This window comes from Sinohyriopsis cumingii, chromosome 12 (assembly GCF_028554795.1).
Source record: "Sinohyriopsis cumingii isolate HCF-2022 chromosome 12, ASM2855479v2, whole genome shotgun sequence".
Lineage (NCBI taxonomy): Eukaryota > Metazoa > Mollusca > Bivalvia > Unionida > Unionidae > Sinohyriopsis > Sinohyriopsis cumingii.
Window position 1 is genome coordinate 126,390,549 of NC_142972.1, and position 17,304 is coordinate 126,407,852.

Consider the following 17,304-nt stretch of genomic DNA (forward strand, 5'->3'; position numbering starts at 1 on the left):
TGAAGAAATGAGATCTCTGTGAGCCTTGCTAGCTATTGTAAGTTGTCTGGCATGCACAGTCAGCCTTTTGGAGTTTTATTGCCGGATTTAGCTTTGCAAAGGCAAGATTTGAATCGGGTGGATCTAGTGGCTGCTGCCCAGATGCCACCAGACTCAGTTGATCTCAGCATAGCTTCCTCACTGGCATATTTTAGCAATTTTGCAGGATTGTCAATAAAAAGTTTGATCTTAAGAAGAGTTCAGTAGTCTTGGTCTATGCTGCTATCAAGTTAGGAGAGTGGGTTTTCACAAACGGAATCCAGCCTTTCTTTTCAAGAAGGTTGTCCTTTACAGGTAGGATACTCAGCATTCCCTCCTCCTATTATCTTTGCTCCTAATGTTTGTGATTGGAGAACGTATTTGAAGAAGGCAAAGTTTTTTGGTAAATTCTCCGAAAATACTTAGTTGATCACATTACTTTAAATTGGACCAACTTCTCCATCATGTGAGTGTCCCGTCCTAGTTTATATATCAATTAGCTCAAAACTAGTGACACCTGGTGGTGACGAGGGGAGATAATGGGCAAGAGTTACTGCCCATTGTACAGGATGGAAAAGATGATTTCAATCTGTTTGGAAGGGCAGGATTTGGGAGGTAGAAATCTTATTTTTCTAAACATGTATGATCAAGTAGTTATTCCTTGGGGAAATATAATTTATTGAAAAAGTTTGCTTTCCTGAACATGTTTCTAGAACAATTCTTTAAAATCGATATTTCAGTTATCCCAGCCATAAACTAGAGTTTCAGTCCGTCATTTATTCCAAATTTTAAAGTTTATCATACTGGAAGTTGACTGTGAACAAAATGCTACCATAAAAAGATATTGCATTTTATTTATAATTACAATAGATCTGGTTTTGGCTATAACTATAAAAACAAACTTAATAAAATTTCCAGTGCTTTGCAAAGGAATGTCCCTTTTTGCAGTTTCATTTAAGCAGCCTATGCTAGACCCTCACTCATGTATTTTATTTTGGTAAATGCGCATGAAATGAAATGGTTTCTGAATGAAAATACAATGCTTCTAATTATAATGCAGTTCAAGGGAGTGATAAACTTTGACCCCACCATAGATGAGGACACCTTATATTGAGGTATTTTATTCATAATATGGTGGTTCCCCCTCTTATATGGCTACCCCTTCTGCACCAGGAAAGTGTCTGTATAAGACAAGTGACCAGAGGGGAGGTCTGTATGTTTTAGAAGTATATGTATTTAGTAAGAATGCTACATATAACAGGTTCTTGTCTTAAAAACTGACTTGTTTCAAGTTAACTTACATTTATATTTCTTATTCTTAAGGATGAAATGCGAGTGAAGTATTGTTGGCTTGTGCATTGCAAAACCATTTTTTCTTTGTGCGTCCATTGCTTGGCATTTAGAATCATTCTCTTTCCATTTACTACATCTTCCCACTGCAGCAGAATATTCTTATCTGTTATGATGTTGTTTATTTGAGTCTTCCTAACGTAAAATTCTTTTGGCAAGACTGTTGAATTCAGCATATTGTCATAAAGTTGAATGACTTTTACTTTTTCTACCAAACTATTAATTTTCCGTTTTGTGTGGTCACATGTTAAAGTTTGTTAACAATGTATATTTATGTTGCTAATAGTACAGTACTACAATTTAATAATGCAGACAAAACTTTTGTAGAATAGACAAAAATGCCTTGTTTATAAAGGAAGTATTACATGTACTGTCATATGATTTTTGGTCTTTGTCTGGTAAACTGTTTTGTTCAAGGTTAATTTTTCTCATTTTCTTAAATCACAAAATCTATATTTAGTCGATGCATACCACGTTATGATCTCGACAACTGCGTCAGGTCGTAAACATCAGAGAGAAGAACTCAGCTGCTGTGTTAAGCCCAAAACTCGGTCACAACATCTTCGAACCCATTTCTTGTAAACATAGGCATTGATAGATTATGATATAATTTTAACCTTAGTGGTACATGCACTTAGTCAATACTTCTTTCAGTCATAAAAACCTGACATCAGAAAACAGACCAGTAGAGATAATCAGATTACTTAGCTTACCATATGAATTAATTACTGCCTCTAGACACATATTAAAATAAATATGCTGGCTGCTGGTCGTGTTAGATGAGTGGTCTTTCTTGAGGGGTACTTTTGAACACAAACTTGTTGGTGCCAAGGGATTCTGGTTGTAAAAAGTGGGTGGCCATTGGGTTGGTCAAGGGGGGGTAACATTCATGAGGAGGACCACTGTATTATTATTAAATGACCTTATACTGATGTGTGTTATAGTGAGGGAGTATTGTATACAGTAGACTCTGAATAGCTCAACACCTAAAGGACATACTATATTTACTTGCTTATAAGTGAAATCAAATTGCAAACAACGAAGGGGGCCCCCACTGGCTGAGTGGTCTAAAGCGCTCTCCATTACATATCACTGACATCTCACCTCTGTCTGCGTGGGTTCGAGTATAGGATTTGGCCAATGTGGGTATGTGAGAAAGCTTGCTAGTAGCTTCTCGTTGATCGGTGGTTCTTCCTGGGGATTTCCTGGGTCCTTCCTTCACCATTAATACTGGCCGCCATGCATAGCTTATGATGTGCTGAAAAATGGTGTTAAACCCTACAACAACAACAACAACGAAGACCCTGATCTGCTGTTGCATAATGTGCCTGTAGATTGGGATTTGTGTTGCTTGTTCTACTGATTACTCCTAACTGCACAGACCCAGATCTGCTGGTGCACCATGTGATGGCAGATCTGGGTCTGTGCAGTTACACTAATCTTATAAGCAAGTACACACGGTAATAAAATTTAAGAGGTTTGTGAATCAAGTCAGTGAGGTTTCACTTGATCTTGAAAATTCTGTTAGGTCTTCAAAATAAGTTTGAGCAATTAAGAATCTTTGACTTGACCATATTTCAGCCATATATATTGTATTTTAAATTCTGACCAGTACTTATTCCAGTGATCTTTTCTTTCCAGAAAAGAGAGACCAAGTTTAGTCCTAACTATATGGAAAACTTGAAAATAGCAGTTGAGGTAGGTGATTGTGAGTTATTTTTACAGTGAAACCTCTCAAAAATCTGAAAACCCATGGGACCTCAAGAAATGTTTGATTTTGAAAAATTTTTGTTTACTGGGGTTTTGCAGGTATTAAAAAATTCTTTTTATAAGCACTTATGTGATGAGAAAGAGAATGTAATTATGAGAGCATTATTGTCTGTGTGTGTAAAAGTGTTTTATTATTTTAAAAATATTTAATGAAGAATTTGCTTAACAGTATATGTTCCTTTGATAAATCACAGTATATAAATTAAAAAAAAATTTTCACATAGAAATACAGTCCTCATCACAAGAAACCTATGAGGAATGAGATAGTTTTATAACTTTACTACAAGTCCATTAGAATAATGAATCATACTCCACAATGTAAAAATAATCTGTATAATTCATAATGTTCAGAGTTAAAGAACCAAGCTTGAAAAAGTGGAACATTATCTGTTTTTTCTTGTATCTTTCCTTAACAATGCCTTGTGGTAATGACTCCATTTCTTGTGCCATAGTCAAATAAAGTTAATCCTTTGCAATCTCGGTATAAGATCTAAAACATCAGGATTTGTCACTGAGTGAAGTTTACTTAAAATGCTGCTTTTTGATCTCTGTTGGCAATGTATTAAAAGTGAGGACAAGAAAACCTGGATATTTAATTAAGAAAACAAGCAAACAATGTTCTGCAGATTGTGAGCATAAATTAATAGCATGAATAACAATTAGATAATTCAATTAAACATAAACAGCTTACGTACAATTAGCTATTAATATTTTGCCTTAAAGTCATTTTTCTGGTCTTTGTTACACAGATCACCCTACAACAGCAATGTGTTCCACCGTGTACCCGGAACTTTTCAGCTAAAATATATTTCTAAGTTTTAATTGAGTTTAAGTTTGATGGGAGATAAGCATAACATTTAAGTATGGGATCAAAACTTGTTTCAGTATTTGGGTTTACTGTGGAAAAATGATCATATTAAGGAAGGAAATATTCAGAACTAAGAAAAAATTGGGTCTTGAGGGGACTCTGGTATAATGGGGTGTAGGTTTGAAGAGTTAAAATGTATTTTAGAGAACAAACTACATCCAGCACAGGTTAAACAGCATTTAATTCCTTCCTATACCTACTTTTCACAACATTGAGGTCTTTAATTATAAGATTAAATGTTATTTCTCTTTTCCACAGCTTTTTAGTTGGTATTTCTGTTTTTTCTTCTGGGAGCAGACCGCTTGTCATAAATCTCAAAGACCCTCCACAATATTATTTTTTCTTCACACATTTTTGCTAAGTAGACCTTCACCCTGAATTTATATTTTCATTGCAGATGTACATGATGAACTGCATTCATCATCAACTGTTCTCGGCCATTACTGCATGTGTGACCACTCAGGATGCCAAGGTCAACAAAATGACCCGAAATCTCACCGACATCAGTCTGGAACAACTGGGAGTCCGGCACGAGTTTGAGAGGAATTTGCCGTTGGCCAGAAAACAACTGGCAAAGCTAAACAAGTATGCGACTCCTATTGGTAGACTTTGCTGCCTTAAAAGGGTCATGTCAGATTTAACAAAACCATCTGTGCCATCTGCTTCTGAAAATGAGGGTAAATGTTAGTCAGGGCTAATGCCCCTATCTTTTTTGCATAGTTTTTCCATTTCCACCCTTTTTTCCTTCCATCTATCCATCACACTTTCATCTCTGCATTTATGTTTAAAGCCATGTGAGATAAAGAAATAAAATTTGGTTTACTATGACATTATCATGAGATAGTGTGGCTCATGCCATTTTAGGGCTTACTTATTTTAAGGTCAAGGTTATGCATCAGTATTTTATATATTATACATTTTGATTTCCGGGAACTTTTTGTGTTGTGGGCATTGTCTCTGAAGATCCCATGCAGTAGGCCTAGGCTGGTCAAAGTGGAAATAGGCCATGTTATTAGGGAGGATGTTGTCCGAGTCATAATGTTGGGACAGGTTACTGTATGCCATGTTAGTAGGGAGGATGTTGTCTGAGTCATAATGTTGGGACAGGTTACTGTATGCCATGTTAGTAGGGAGGAAGTTGTCCGATCATAATGTTGGGACAAAATACGGTATGTTTTGAGCCACATGATCAGTCTGTGTATTGGTGGAGAGAAAGGATACTTTGTTTTGCTCATTCATTTGTGTTGTTTATTATCAAGAGCTGTAGAGTGGAACCCTAAAGAGGCAAGGCCTAAAGGTATCGCCAGCAATGAGGAGTCTTGTTGTGGTGACCTAGGTGCCTGGGCTGTCTCTGATCGTGTAGATTTCTGGCATTTTGAAAAGTTTATTTGTCGCCCTTATCTGCCCCAAATCCCAGCACTGATGACATGTCAGCATATAGGCTTATCCATGTCTTAATCCATTGTCATGCATTTCTGTGCTTTTCCCAATCTGTAAGATAAATAGAGCAGAACATATAAATCAGTTATAATTCTCTACCTGTGTCTTATTATTGAACACAAAGTTGGCACAGAGCTGTGCCTAAGAGCATTAGCAGACAAATTCAATGAAGCTATGAAGCATTCAGGTTGAAAAAATAATAATTCACCATACTACCTGTGAGAGATTCAAGGACGATCCATACAGGTAAAAGTATTGGCAACAAAAACTCACCTGTATGTAGCCAGACATTGTGGAATTATACATATATTAAGAGTTTTCTATAGGTCTCAGGGATTTGCACATTAACACAGATTAAAAGTACAGCCTGAACTTATCTGTGAAGTCATGTAGGCTACCCATGCAAATACCTAAGTACAGTAAAAATGTGAGTTGGAAATATAGATGGAGTATACTTTCCGTGTGAAGTGAGAACTCCTCCAACTTGTATCAGCGTTGATTCTGGCTTTTGTAAGGGCTCTCATGGTGAGAACATGCAACAGTAGCCTCTGGTGGCAATTGGTCCAACTTGGCATGAGCGGAAGTAGTAACTGAGGTATTCATGAGTAGTGCCACCAATCCCTTTATCAAGGGGAAATCACTCTACCCAACTGCCACCAAGATGGAAAGATATCTTTTAGCTCCTTTTAGGTTAAAGTTTTATATGGGATGGCTGGAGTTGCGAGGTATTAATAGTTCTAAGGTATTTATTATTGGTTAAGTATTTGTGAAGAAACGTATTTTGCTTGAAAAAATTTGTTTTTTCATGGTTGTGCAAAAGTTAACTCTTTCATTAATACTTAACTTCATTGATGGTGAGACTGTCCTTATGTCTTCAGAAATGGGTGAAGAGTTCTTTGTGACTTGACAGATGGGGGAAGGATTCTTAGTGTCTTCACTGATGGGGGAAGGATTCTTAGTGTCTTTATAGATAGAGAAAGAAGTCCCTAGTGTCTTCACAGACAGGAGAGGGGTCCTGATGTCTTCACAGCTAAGTGGGGGTCCTAGAGTCTTCACAAGTGCACGAGGGATCCTATTGTCTTCACAGATGTGGAAGAATCCTAGTGCGTTCACAGATAGGGGAAGGGGTCCTAGTGTCTTCATTGTTTGGGAGGGGCCTAATGTCTTCACAGCTCAGTAGGGGATCCTAGTCTCGACAGGAAGGAGAGGGGCATTAGTGTTTCACAGATAGGAAAGGGGTGCTTGTCTATTCATTGTTTGGGAGGGGCCTAATGTCTTCACAGCTAAGTAGGGGATCCTGGTCTTGACAGGAAGGAGAGGGGCATTAGTGTTTCACAGATAGGAGAGGAGTGCTATTGTCTTCACAGATAGGAAAGAGGTCCTATTGATGTCTCAGATGGAGAGGGGTCCTAGTATCTTCACAGGTAGGGGAGGGTTCACTGTCTTCACAGATTGGTGAATGACTAGTGTCTTTACAGATTGGTGAAGGTCTAGTGTCTTTACAGATTGGTGAATAACTAGTGTCTTCACAGAGCAGCGACGGTCTAGTGTCTTTACAGATTGGTGAAGGTCTAGTGTCTTTACAGATTGGTGAAGGTCTAGTGTCTTTACAGATTGGTGAAGGTCTAGTGTCTTCACAGATAGAGGAGGAGTCCTAATGGTTTCACAGATAAAAAGGAGTCTAAGTGTCTTCACAGATAAGGAAGTGGTCCTGGTGTTTTCACAGATAAGTGAGGGGTTCTAATGTTTTCACAGATAGGGAATGGTTCCTTGTTTTCACAGATAGGGAATGGTTCCTTGTTTTCACAGATAGGGAATGGTTCCTTGTTTTCTTATAGATAACAATATTATTGTTGACTAATAGTCTGAAGCAACCGTGAAAAAATCACAAAAATGTACACCCTACAAATAAAAGTGGTTATATAATACCCTTACAGAATGTACACCCTACAAATAAAAGTGGTTTTATAATACCCTTATAGAATGTACACCCTACAAATAAAAGTGGTTTTATAATACCCTTACAGAATGTACACCCTACAAATAAAAGTGGTTTTATAATATACCTTTACAGATTTGAAATGGAGCTGTGGTTTATTCCACTTGATATTCTTTTAATGCTTAATTGTTTAGATTGTTCTGCTGATGAGGTTATAGGCTAATATTCAGGTAGATTATTCAAGCATTATTGGAGAAAAGAGTTATGGTAGCTGTAGGTTGGCAGCATTGTTGATATAGTTTCATTTCAATTTTCAGAACTTGTGATGACAACTGATGACTTCCTTCCTATTTTGATTTTCCTAATCATCCGCTCCCAGATACCAAACTGGTAAGTCAACCATACTTACACAAGTGTATTTCCAGATATGATACTGGTAAGCATAATTTCTTAGAAAAGATTTTTTTCTAGATACCAAGCCAGTAACTCTACCTTTCTCCTTCAGATATGTTCCCCAATCACATTAATATTATTGATATAAGTATGCTACATACCTAATCCAGCCTTACTAGAATGATGAAAATTGATTTTTTTTCTGTATATATTATGTATAGCAATAACTCTTGCCCATTACCTCCCCTTGCAGCTACCAGATATTGTACAAACAAACTGTCAATCCATGCCAATATCGATGTTAATTTTCGACCATCCATCCAGAAATTTGGATTTATATTGTGTATTAATCATTCCTTTACTGGTGGGATACATTTTTTTGAATTTTTTCCAATATTTTGATGAATTTTTCACATTCTCAGACTTTGACTATTTAGACCACTGCCATAGATTAATGTTGTCATTGACATTTTAGTGTGCACTGCCTATTTTTTGCTCATGTGGTAAATGGTGTTGTTTTGGTGACTTATTAGCATGCTACATTTATGAATTTCTTTAGTGTAACATGTTGGTGATGCACAATAAATGCAAGAAGTTTAAAGCAAGGGAAGATATGCATGAGTCGTGTCTAGCATGTGCAAAATGTACTATGTCCTTACCTCACTAATTTGCCAGTGAAATTTTGTCAATTAAAGGAATTCAGTAATTGTCTTAACCAGATACATCTCATGGATCAGTGGTTCTTTCTGGGGTTTTCCTCGGTTCTTCCTCCACCAGTTATACTGGCTGTCATGTTTAGCCAAACTTGTGCTGAAAAATGGCATTAAACCCTATAACAACAATTTAACCAGATATATAGAGTCACATGTTTGGAGAGTGGGTTATCATTCACATAGGGAATCTAGCCCTTTAATCCCTAGAAGGATACCTAAGGTATACGTGGGAATGTATTTGAAAGAGAAAGAAAATTTTGAAGTAAATTATGTTTCTTCAAGAATACTTATTTGTTCACATCACTTAAAATCACTCCCAACCACCCCACCATGATAGCATTCTTGTTGGTCTTTTGCATAGCTTAAAAATTAGTGTCACTGGGTGACAGGAAGGGAAGGTTAAGAGCAAGAGTTATTATCCTTAGTCATATGATACCAACAGAAAAGTGAATTTTCATCTTTTTAATATCTCTGGATTCAGGAGGTAGCAATCTTATAGTCTTAATGTTAATACGATTGGGCAAACATTCTTGGAGAAACATAATTTGCTTAAAAATTTGCTTTCTTACAAAGGAGTATTTCCAGATACCAAAAGGTAAGTTTACAAAAGAGTATTTGCATATACTTATTAGGACTTTGAAAAATTAAAAGAAAGGAAAATACTTGAATAAAAATGGAAATAGAGTGTTTGTGTCTCAAGTTTGTACCCATGTATACAGGAGTTTGTCTTATCCAGTTAGGCAAAATATTAACACTGTTCATATGAAACACCACATTTTGTTGAATACTTGTTTTATTGTTAAAAGATCTTCACATGTTAAACAAAACATTTATATTTTGGTCTTAAGTTTTCATACTTTTCTCATTTGTAATACATAACCTGGATCACTGTTTTGCTACAAAAAGGAATTACAGTTTTGTGAATTTATTTGTTTTGCTATATTTGTAAATATTTAATGCTTCTTAAAATTTTGTGATGAATAGTAAATAAATGTCTAGTTATAAGGGAATACATGTTTAGTAGTCATTATGTACATTTGAAGGCCTAAAATAGTACATACAGTCATACCTGGTATATCCAGTACTATCTGTATATAGCAACCAACTGCATATATCAGCAGCCTGAGACCACCAATCTTTAGTCTACCCATGCAATGTACTATTTTGCCAGCATTTTGTGACCACCTGCTTAATGTGACTGTTTTTCTGTACAGTCGACCCTCATGTACTATGTATTGAAACCGATGATTTGTATAGGTGAATGTTACTTTTTTCTTTGAATTAATCACCTGCATAAACTTGCCTGAAGCAGATTTGAACCATTGCATCTAAATCTGACTGTTGGTATAATTTTATTGTCTACATTTCAGGACTGCCAATCTGATGTATATGAAACATTTTCACCTTGCCAAGCACGTGGATGACGATGAGTTTAGGTCTGTGAACTACATCCATTTGGTGTGTGTGTATGTGTGAGTGCATCCATGCATGTTTGTGTGTGTGTGTATGTATATATATAAATATAAAATTCATTCCAAGCAGAAAAGTATTTTTTTTATTACATTTATTAGGGCATGTGTAGGTATTAGACTGAATACAGTGCGGTTTCTTTTGCAGTTACACTGAAAGGTATTATTGCCTTTATTAATTTCTCTAAATTAATGGTGGTTTCTATTTTTATTTAAATGATTACATATTCTTTGAATTTTCAAAACAGTTCATTTGCCATTTAAGGTGCAATGTAAATTCACTGGTCCTTAAGGTAGTAAGATTGTTTAAAACACGTAGGTTTTATTCCTATTGAGGTTTGTTAGAAAATTCATATATATATATATATATATATATATATATATATACATATACATACAGTGCTCAAAAAGCAGATAGCCTGATGCCTGGGGCTTCTCTATTTTAGATTGGGCTCATTCTGTATTCAAAGTGATGTACCTGTTGGGCATGTCAAAAATTTTTAAAAATTTGTCTGAGAACACTTTGATTACGCTGATGATGTTGTTGTTATGGGGTTTAATGGCATTTTTTGGAACAAGAGACGCTATACATGGTGGCCAGTATCAAGGGTAGAAGAAGAACCCAGGAAAACCCCGGATAGAACCGCCAACTCACGAGAAGCTACTGGCAAGCTTTCTCATGTACCCACACTGACTGAGCCCAAGACTCAAACACATGCAGACAGAGGTGAGATGGCAGTGATCCATAACGGTGGGTGCTTTAGACCACTTGGCCACTCAGGGCCCTGAATTGTGCTAATGAAGTGTGTAAATGTATTTTCAAGACGTTGACATACCTGGTATAACGAGCCGCAATCTCCTTTGTGAAATTGTTTTCTGATTTTAATTAAATTGAAGCATGGCGTGTCATGCTAAAAATATGATTTTGTACTCACACCCCACCCACCCCAGTTGTGTTTCAAGAAAACACAATTTTCAGTAATCTTCACACACACAAAAAAACCCAAAACAAAACAAAACAAAAAAGCAAAAAGAACCCACCACTTTCAGTATATATCTGTTACATGCAGCATGTATAAACAGGAAACAGTCATGATTGGAGTTTGTAGAACTATCCCTTGAGCAGTTTAAATAGAAGCATTTAAACGCAAAAAGAGCAGACATAAACCCCTATTTCATATCTTACTTAACTGGCTGAAAATAGCTAGTGAGATATGTTTGAAGGCTGCAGTGGATGAGCCCATTGTGCTAATTTGCATAGGTAGGATCAGGAAGTGGAACAATCCATTATAGGTAAATGAAAGAGATGCTACATGCATGTACAAGAACAAAAGTTATTACATTATTGCCTTGAGTGAGAAAGTTTAAGAAATATGTGTTATTTTTGACAAGCTTGTGATCAGCGCCAATGATTCATTGAAGTGAGATTTAACTGCATATACAGAACGCAAAGTATGATCATTTCAGTGTTCAAGTGTAATTCATTTATGAAGTTGATTTTGGAAGCAATTAGCTATCAGCAGAGGTCAACAAAATAAATTTCAGAACTCATGGTTGACAGTTTTATTTTGTGAAGTACACCAGCAAGAAAAAAGAATAAAAACTATGAGGGGTGGGGGCTATTAATTCTTTACACATACTGCAAACAACACATCAACACGTGTTAGCTCGATTCTGACCAGGATTCACTCAGAGAATCCAGCAGAGAAGTTTCAACACCAAAATCATCCAGTCCCTACCGAGTATGGTGATAAACACTAATGACTCTTGCATTAACTTCAGAACCCCCTATTGAATCTATATTAGAGTCGTGGCTATTGTAACGTTGTGTGACAGTATTAAAAAGGGGAAACTTTGGGCATGTGGAAATTGGAGTCCGGGATTGTGGAATTTCAGTCAGGACTTGTGAGTTTATTTGTCACCAGCCTGGGGCCTGTGTCGAAAAAAATATTTTTTGAGCACTGATATATATATATATATATATATATATATATATATATATATATATATATATATATATATATATATATATTATATATATATATATATATATAATAAAAAATGTATACATGCATAGCTTCCAAAATGCTTAACATAATAAAAAAAGTTAGATTTATTGTGATAACCAGACTTTTTATTTAACAGTTTTTATCTGGCAACAGTGGAGGCAGCCCTGGACTACATTACAAGTGGTAAAGTCAAACAGGAAGCATTAGCCACTACCAAGAAACAGGCATGTGATTCACAGTTACACGTGTGACATCATCTGTTTACACTAACGACCATTTATCATGCGATTTTTATTGATAAATGACAAATCACAATTTGTATGATGTCAGGATTTGTTTTTAGGTGCCATAAATATGGACACAAACAAAGACTTTGTCCATCAGTGTATGCATATTAGGAAGCTGGCAAAGAGGAGAATGCCAACGCTTCATTTACAAAAAAACTAAATGTACCCAGTGGGACTCTTGACTCTAACTATTCAATGGACACTATTGTAGATGCAAATGTAAATGGATTTTCAGGGTTTGTATGTGACTTTGAAGATGCTAATATATATGAACATTTAAATATAGAAATAGGATGTCAGAATGATAAAAGTAGTATGGAGACAATCTCAGTGAGTACCCCATTGCATGATGACATACATGTAATTGATATGAAACTAAATACAAAAGGTTTTAACATAGGTCACTTAAATGTACAAGGTATAGTGGGAAAGATAGACCAGATTAAGTTAATGTTGTCTTCCAAAGAAAATAATATACATGTTTTAGGACTCACTGAAACCAAATTAAATGCTAACCACAATCATGATCTATTTCACTGTCAAGGCTACAATAAACCATTTCGTAGGGACAGAGAGACAGCAGGGGGGGGTCTTGTTGTATACATTAGGGAAGATGTAAATGTAAAAAGGCGACTTGACTTGGAGTCACATGAAATTGAGAGTATCTGGGTGGAAATTTTTCAAAATAATGCAAAATCTTTCCTAGCTGGTTTCATTTATAGACCACCTTCCTCCAAAGCATTTCGGAATGATAACTTTTTGAAACAAATAGAAAATGTTCTAGCACAGGAGAAAGAAACATATATACTCGGAGATATAAATAAGGACCTTCTCAATAATCAAATAAGGAACAACTGGATGGAATTTATTGAATCATTAGGCCTAGACCAGCTGGTAAATGAGCCTACAAGGGTAACAGAAAAATCAAGCACTCTTATTGATGACATTTATACTAACCTACCAGACAATGTGGCTTGTGTTAATGTACCGAATGTTGGTCTTAGTGACCACTATCCTACTTTTTTGACAAGAAAGGTTAAATGCAAGAAAAATAAGAAAAATACACATAAAACGATCACTTACAGCTCGTTCAAAACTTTTAATGAAGAACAATTTCTCAATGACCTATATAAAGTTCCATGGAGTATGATCCAGAATTTGGATGACATAGATGAAGCCATGAGGGTGTGGACTGACTTATTTATGGATGTAGTATCTAAGCATGCACCACTGAAAGTACATCGAGTAAAGACTGATATTCAACCTAATTGGCTTACTACTGAAATCCTAGATGCTATGAAAACACGAGACAAATTCAAGGCTATGGAAAACCATGCACAATATAAAGTATGGAGAAATAAAATAACAAGTATGATCAAAAAAGCTAAAAAAAACTTATTATCAATCACTGCTTGAAAACAAAAAGAGCAACACAAACTCCATTTGGAAAGTCTTCAATGAACTCACTGGAGGAACGCACAAAAAACATACAAATAAAATTCACTCACTTCTGGTAAATGACACCATAGTCACTGATGAAACTGACATTGCAAATGTTTTCAATGATTTTTTCATCAACATTACCACAAAGTTAAAAGAGCCAGTGATAGAAAACAACTTTAATGAACTGAAAAAGTTCTGCAGCAGTAAAATCTCAAAGGAGGTATGTTTCTCTATCCCACCAGTGTCAAAACACTTTGTTAAAAAATGTCTCGGTGAACTTGATACCAAGAAAGCTACAGGACTTGATCAGATTGGTCCACGACTCATTAAATCTTCTGCCTTTGCTATTGTTGATAGCATAACATTCATAATTAATTTAAGTATTGCAACCTCATCTGTCCCCAAAATATGGAAAACTGCAAAAGTAACTCCTATTCACAAATCTGGTTCTAAGGATGATGCTGATAACTACTGACCAATTTCAGTACTACCAAACTTGTCAAAATTGATTGAAAAACATGTCCATGACTCATTCATGTTATATTTAACCAAAAACTTGCTGTTACACCCTAATCAATCAGGCTTTAGACAGAACCATTCCTGTGAGACTGCCTTGATCTCCCTAACTGATAATGGCTTCAAGCACTTGACCAAGGTAGAATAATAGGAACTGTATTTGTAGATTTCAGGAAAGCTTTTGACATGGTGGATCATGAAATCCTTTTGAAGAAACTGAAAATCTACCAGTGTGATGAAAGAACAATTAGATGGTTTACTTCGTACTTAAATGAGAGAACACAACATGTTTACATAAATAATGTTCTGTCTGAACCTGAAACAATTAGATATGGAGTACCACAAGGCTCAATTCTAGGTCCACTACTATTCATTTTATTTATTAATGACCTACCACTTTTACTAATAGACTCAATATCATCTACAGATCTCTATGCAGATGACACAACATTGTCAGACATCCAAAACACAAAGCATGAGCTCGAAATTTCTTTACAGAATGCACTTAACAAACTGGAAAACTGGTGCACATGTAATGGCATGGTGGTAAATACTGGTAAAACTAAAATATTACTTATCTCAACACGGCAAAGAAGGACAAATCTTGATAGTGATGAACTTTGTCTGACATGGAAGGATACAAATCTGCAAATAGTCTGCCATGATAGGCTACTTGGTGTTCTGGTAGATAATAACCTATCATGAACTGAACATATCAAACATACCAGTAAAAAAGTCAATTCAAGTTTATGGCTTCTCAGTAGGATAAGACATTTTCTCCCTGAAAGGCACAGGAAACTATTTTATAACAGTTACATACAACCCTATTTGGACTACTGTAGTACAGTATGGGGTAATTCAAATGATAAAAACATAGCAAGCTGGCACATCTTCAAAAATGAGCATTTGGGCTAATATCAATCCAGAATGACAGCAAGGAAAGTTTAGCTGGTAGGTTAAAAATATTACCTATTAAAGACCGAATCTGTTTGAGAAAAGCCAAATTAATGTACAGGATATCTCAGAATAGTGCTCCTGGATATTTACAATCACTATTCCAGTATAGGCTACCTGGTAATACTCCCCACCTGTGATCCATGTCTACCAAACAGTATAAAATTCCCAAACCAAATAAGGAGTTATTTAAAAAAAGTTTCCAATACTCTGGAACTCTGCTCTGGAATAGTATTCCAGTTGAGATTAGAAATGCCTACTCTGTTTCCTTCTTCCAAACCCAATATATCCAGTGGCTTCAGAGATGCAGCTTAAATAAATGAATTCCTTTGTATGAGGGCCTCAAGGTAGATTAGTTTTTAGCTAATTGTGTTACCCTCTTTAAATAAGGTCATTATTATTTTATCAAAATGAGAAAAACTTGGTTTAAACCATATTTTTTGAGTTTGTCAGAGATTTTTTCCATCACAAAGTTTGACATTATCCACATGACTGACCAGAAATGAAGTCACATGACCAGTTATCGTAATTCAGAATTAATTTATTTCCTCGAAAAAGTACTTATGGTCTGCAAATTTGTTAATTATTTGGTAAATAGTTTTTATTTAAATCAGCAACATGAAAATGATGACAAAATAAACATAAATTACATAATTACTAGGTACCAGACATAAGTATACATCCAAAGAAAGTTCCAGTTACATGTTTCCAAATGGTCACCATATAGGGTGAAAGGGAGACAAAACTGTAGACCTTAGCAGTCAGTTTGCATTTAGTACACTTGATTCGAATTTCACATTTAGGTTCAAGATTACATCGTCAGATAAGCATGTTTATTTGCAGCAGACTTAAGGTAAAAATGCAGTATTTTCATAAGCATAGTTGGCTTCCTAGATGTGACATGGGTGTTACGGTCAATCAATTTAAATTTGTGGCAGCCATTTTGGGGGGTAACTTGTACCTCAGATTTAAAGTCACAACAAAATATGAATCAAGTTGAGATTCAAAGCATCCCATTACCTCACTGCCTGCACTATATTAAACCATATATATATATATATATATATATATATATATAGTCATGACAACTGATAAACCATGATAACTGGTCACAACCCACTATTCTGATTACATTGGTTTAAATGTGGTTTTATTATAACATATTTCTTTTGCTTAAGTTTAACCATTGCTTCATTGTAAAGTAAAACTTTATAGGGCACCATCAGCATATTTCCCTTACCTTCTCTAAGCAACCCATATATTCAGTTCTGCCAATTTTATAATGGGCAGATCCAAATGTTGGGCCTTTCTGTGTTAGAATTAAAATTTGCCTTTTATGCAAATATTTTTGGTTCCTTTTAAGTGATTACAATACTAGATACCTATTTACTGAACCATCTTCCTTTCCTGCTTCTTCCTTCTTGTTATCTTTACTGTCATTGATCTTTCATCATTATGACATATCATTTTTACTCACATAGAAGTCAGGACCAACTGTAAACAACGTAGACTCTAATCTGCCTGTGCATTGTGTGATTGCAGATCATGATCTTTGTTTGTCTTACTGATTATTCCTGACAAACTTTATCGATCTAGATCTGGTACATTATACAAAGGCAGGTCTGGGTCTGTGCAGTTTGCAGTTTGATCAGACTTATAGGCAAGTATATACCATACTGTGAAATCTTGATAATATGTGTAAACATCAACATTTTATAAATATGTTATTTCATCATCAGTTAATGTATTATATGATACATTTCATTGTCATTGTAACATGTTAAAATTTTGCTGTCAATTAGTGTGATGTGATGCATTTCACTGTCAGTGTGTTGTGATGGATTTCATTGTCAGTTAGTGTTGTGATGCATTTCACTTTCAATTAGTGTGTTGTGATGCATTTCACTGTTGGTGTTTTGTCTAATTTTTTCAAAAGTAAGCAAATGAGCATATTTTTCATATTTTACAGTATAGTCAAGAGAGAAAGCAGCTTAAATATGGGCTGGTTAGTTGGAATTTTTGACTGTATTAGAAACTTAAAACTGAATATCTTAGAAATCAGATTTAGATCTTGTCATATATTTTACACATCTCATTGACTTAGTTGTACTCGGTACACTAGCTCAGTCCTGTTG

At 35.4% G+C, this 17,304-nt stretch overlaps 1 protein-coding gene across 1 annotated transcript in view; it reads left to right on the plus strand.

Moving 5' to 3' along the window:
* LOC149787417 (ankyrin repeat domain-containing protein 27-like) overlaps positions 1–17,304 on the plus strand; it is a 116,063-nt gene that overhangs the window by 22,330 nt on the left and 76,429 nt on the right. The window contains exons 9-13 of the mRNA XM_089978029.1: positions 3,010–3,066; positions 4,404–4,683; positions 7,703–7,775; positions 9,862–9,927; positions 12,106–12,193. Of these exons, the coding sequence (XP_089834155.1) occupies positions 3,010–3,066; positions 4,404–4,683; positions 7,703–7,775; positions 9,862–9,927; positions 12,106–12,193 (564 nt within the window). The remainder of the gene's footprint in view (positions 1–3,009; positions 3,067–4,403; positions 4,684–7,702; positions 7,776–9,861; positions 9,928–12,105; positions 12,194–17,304) is intronic.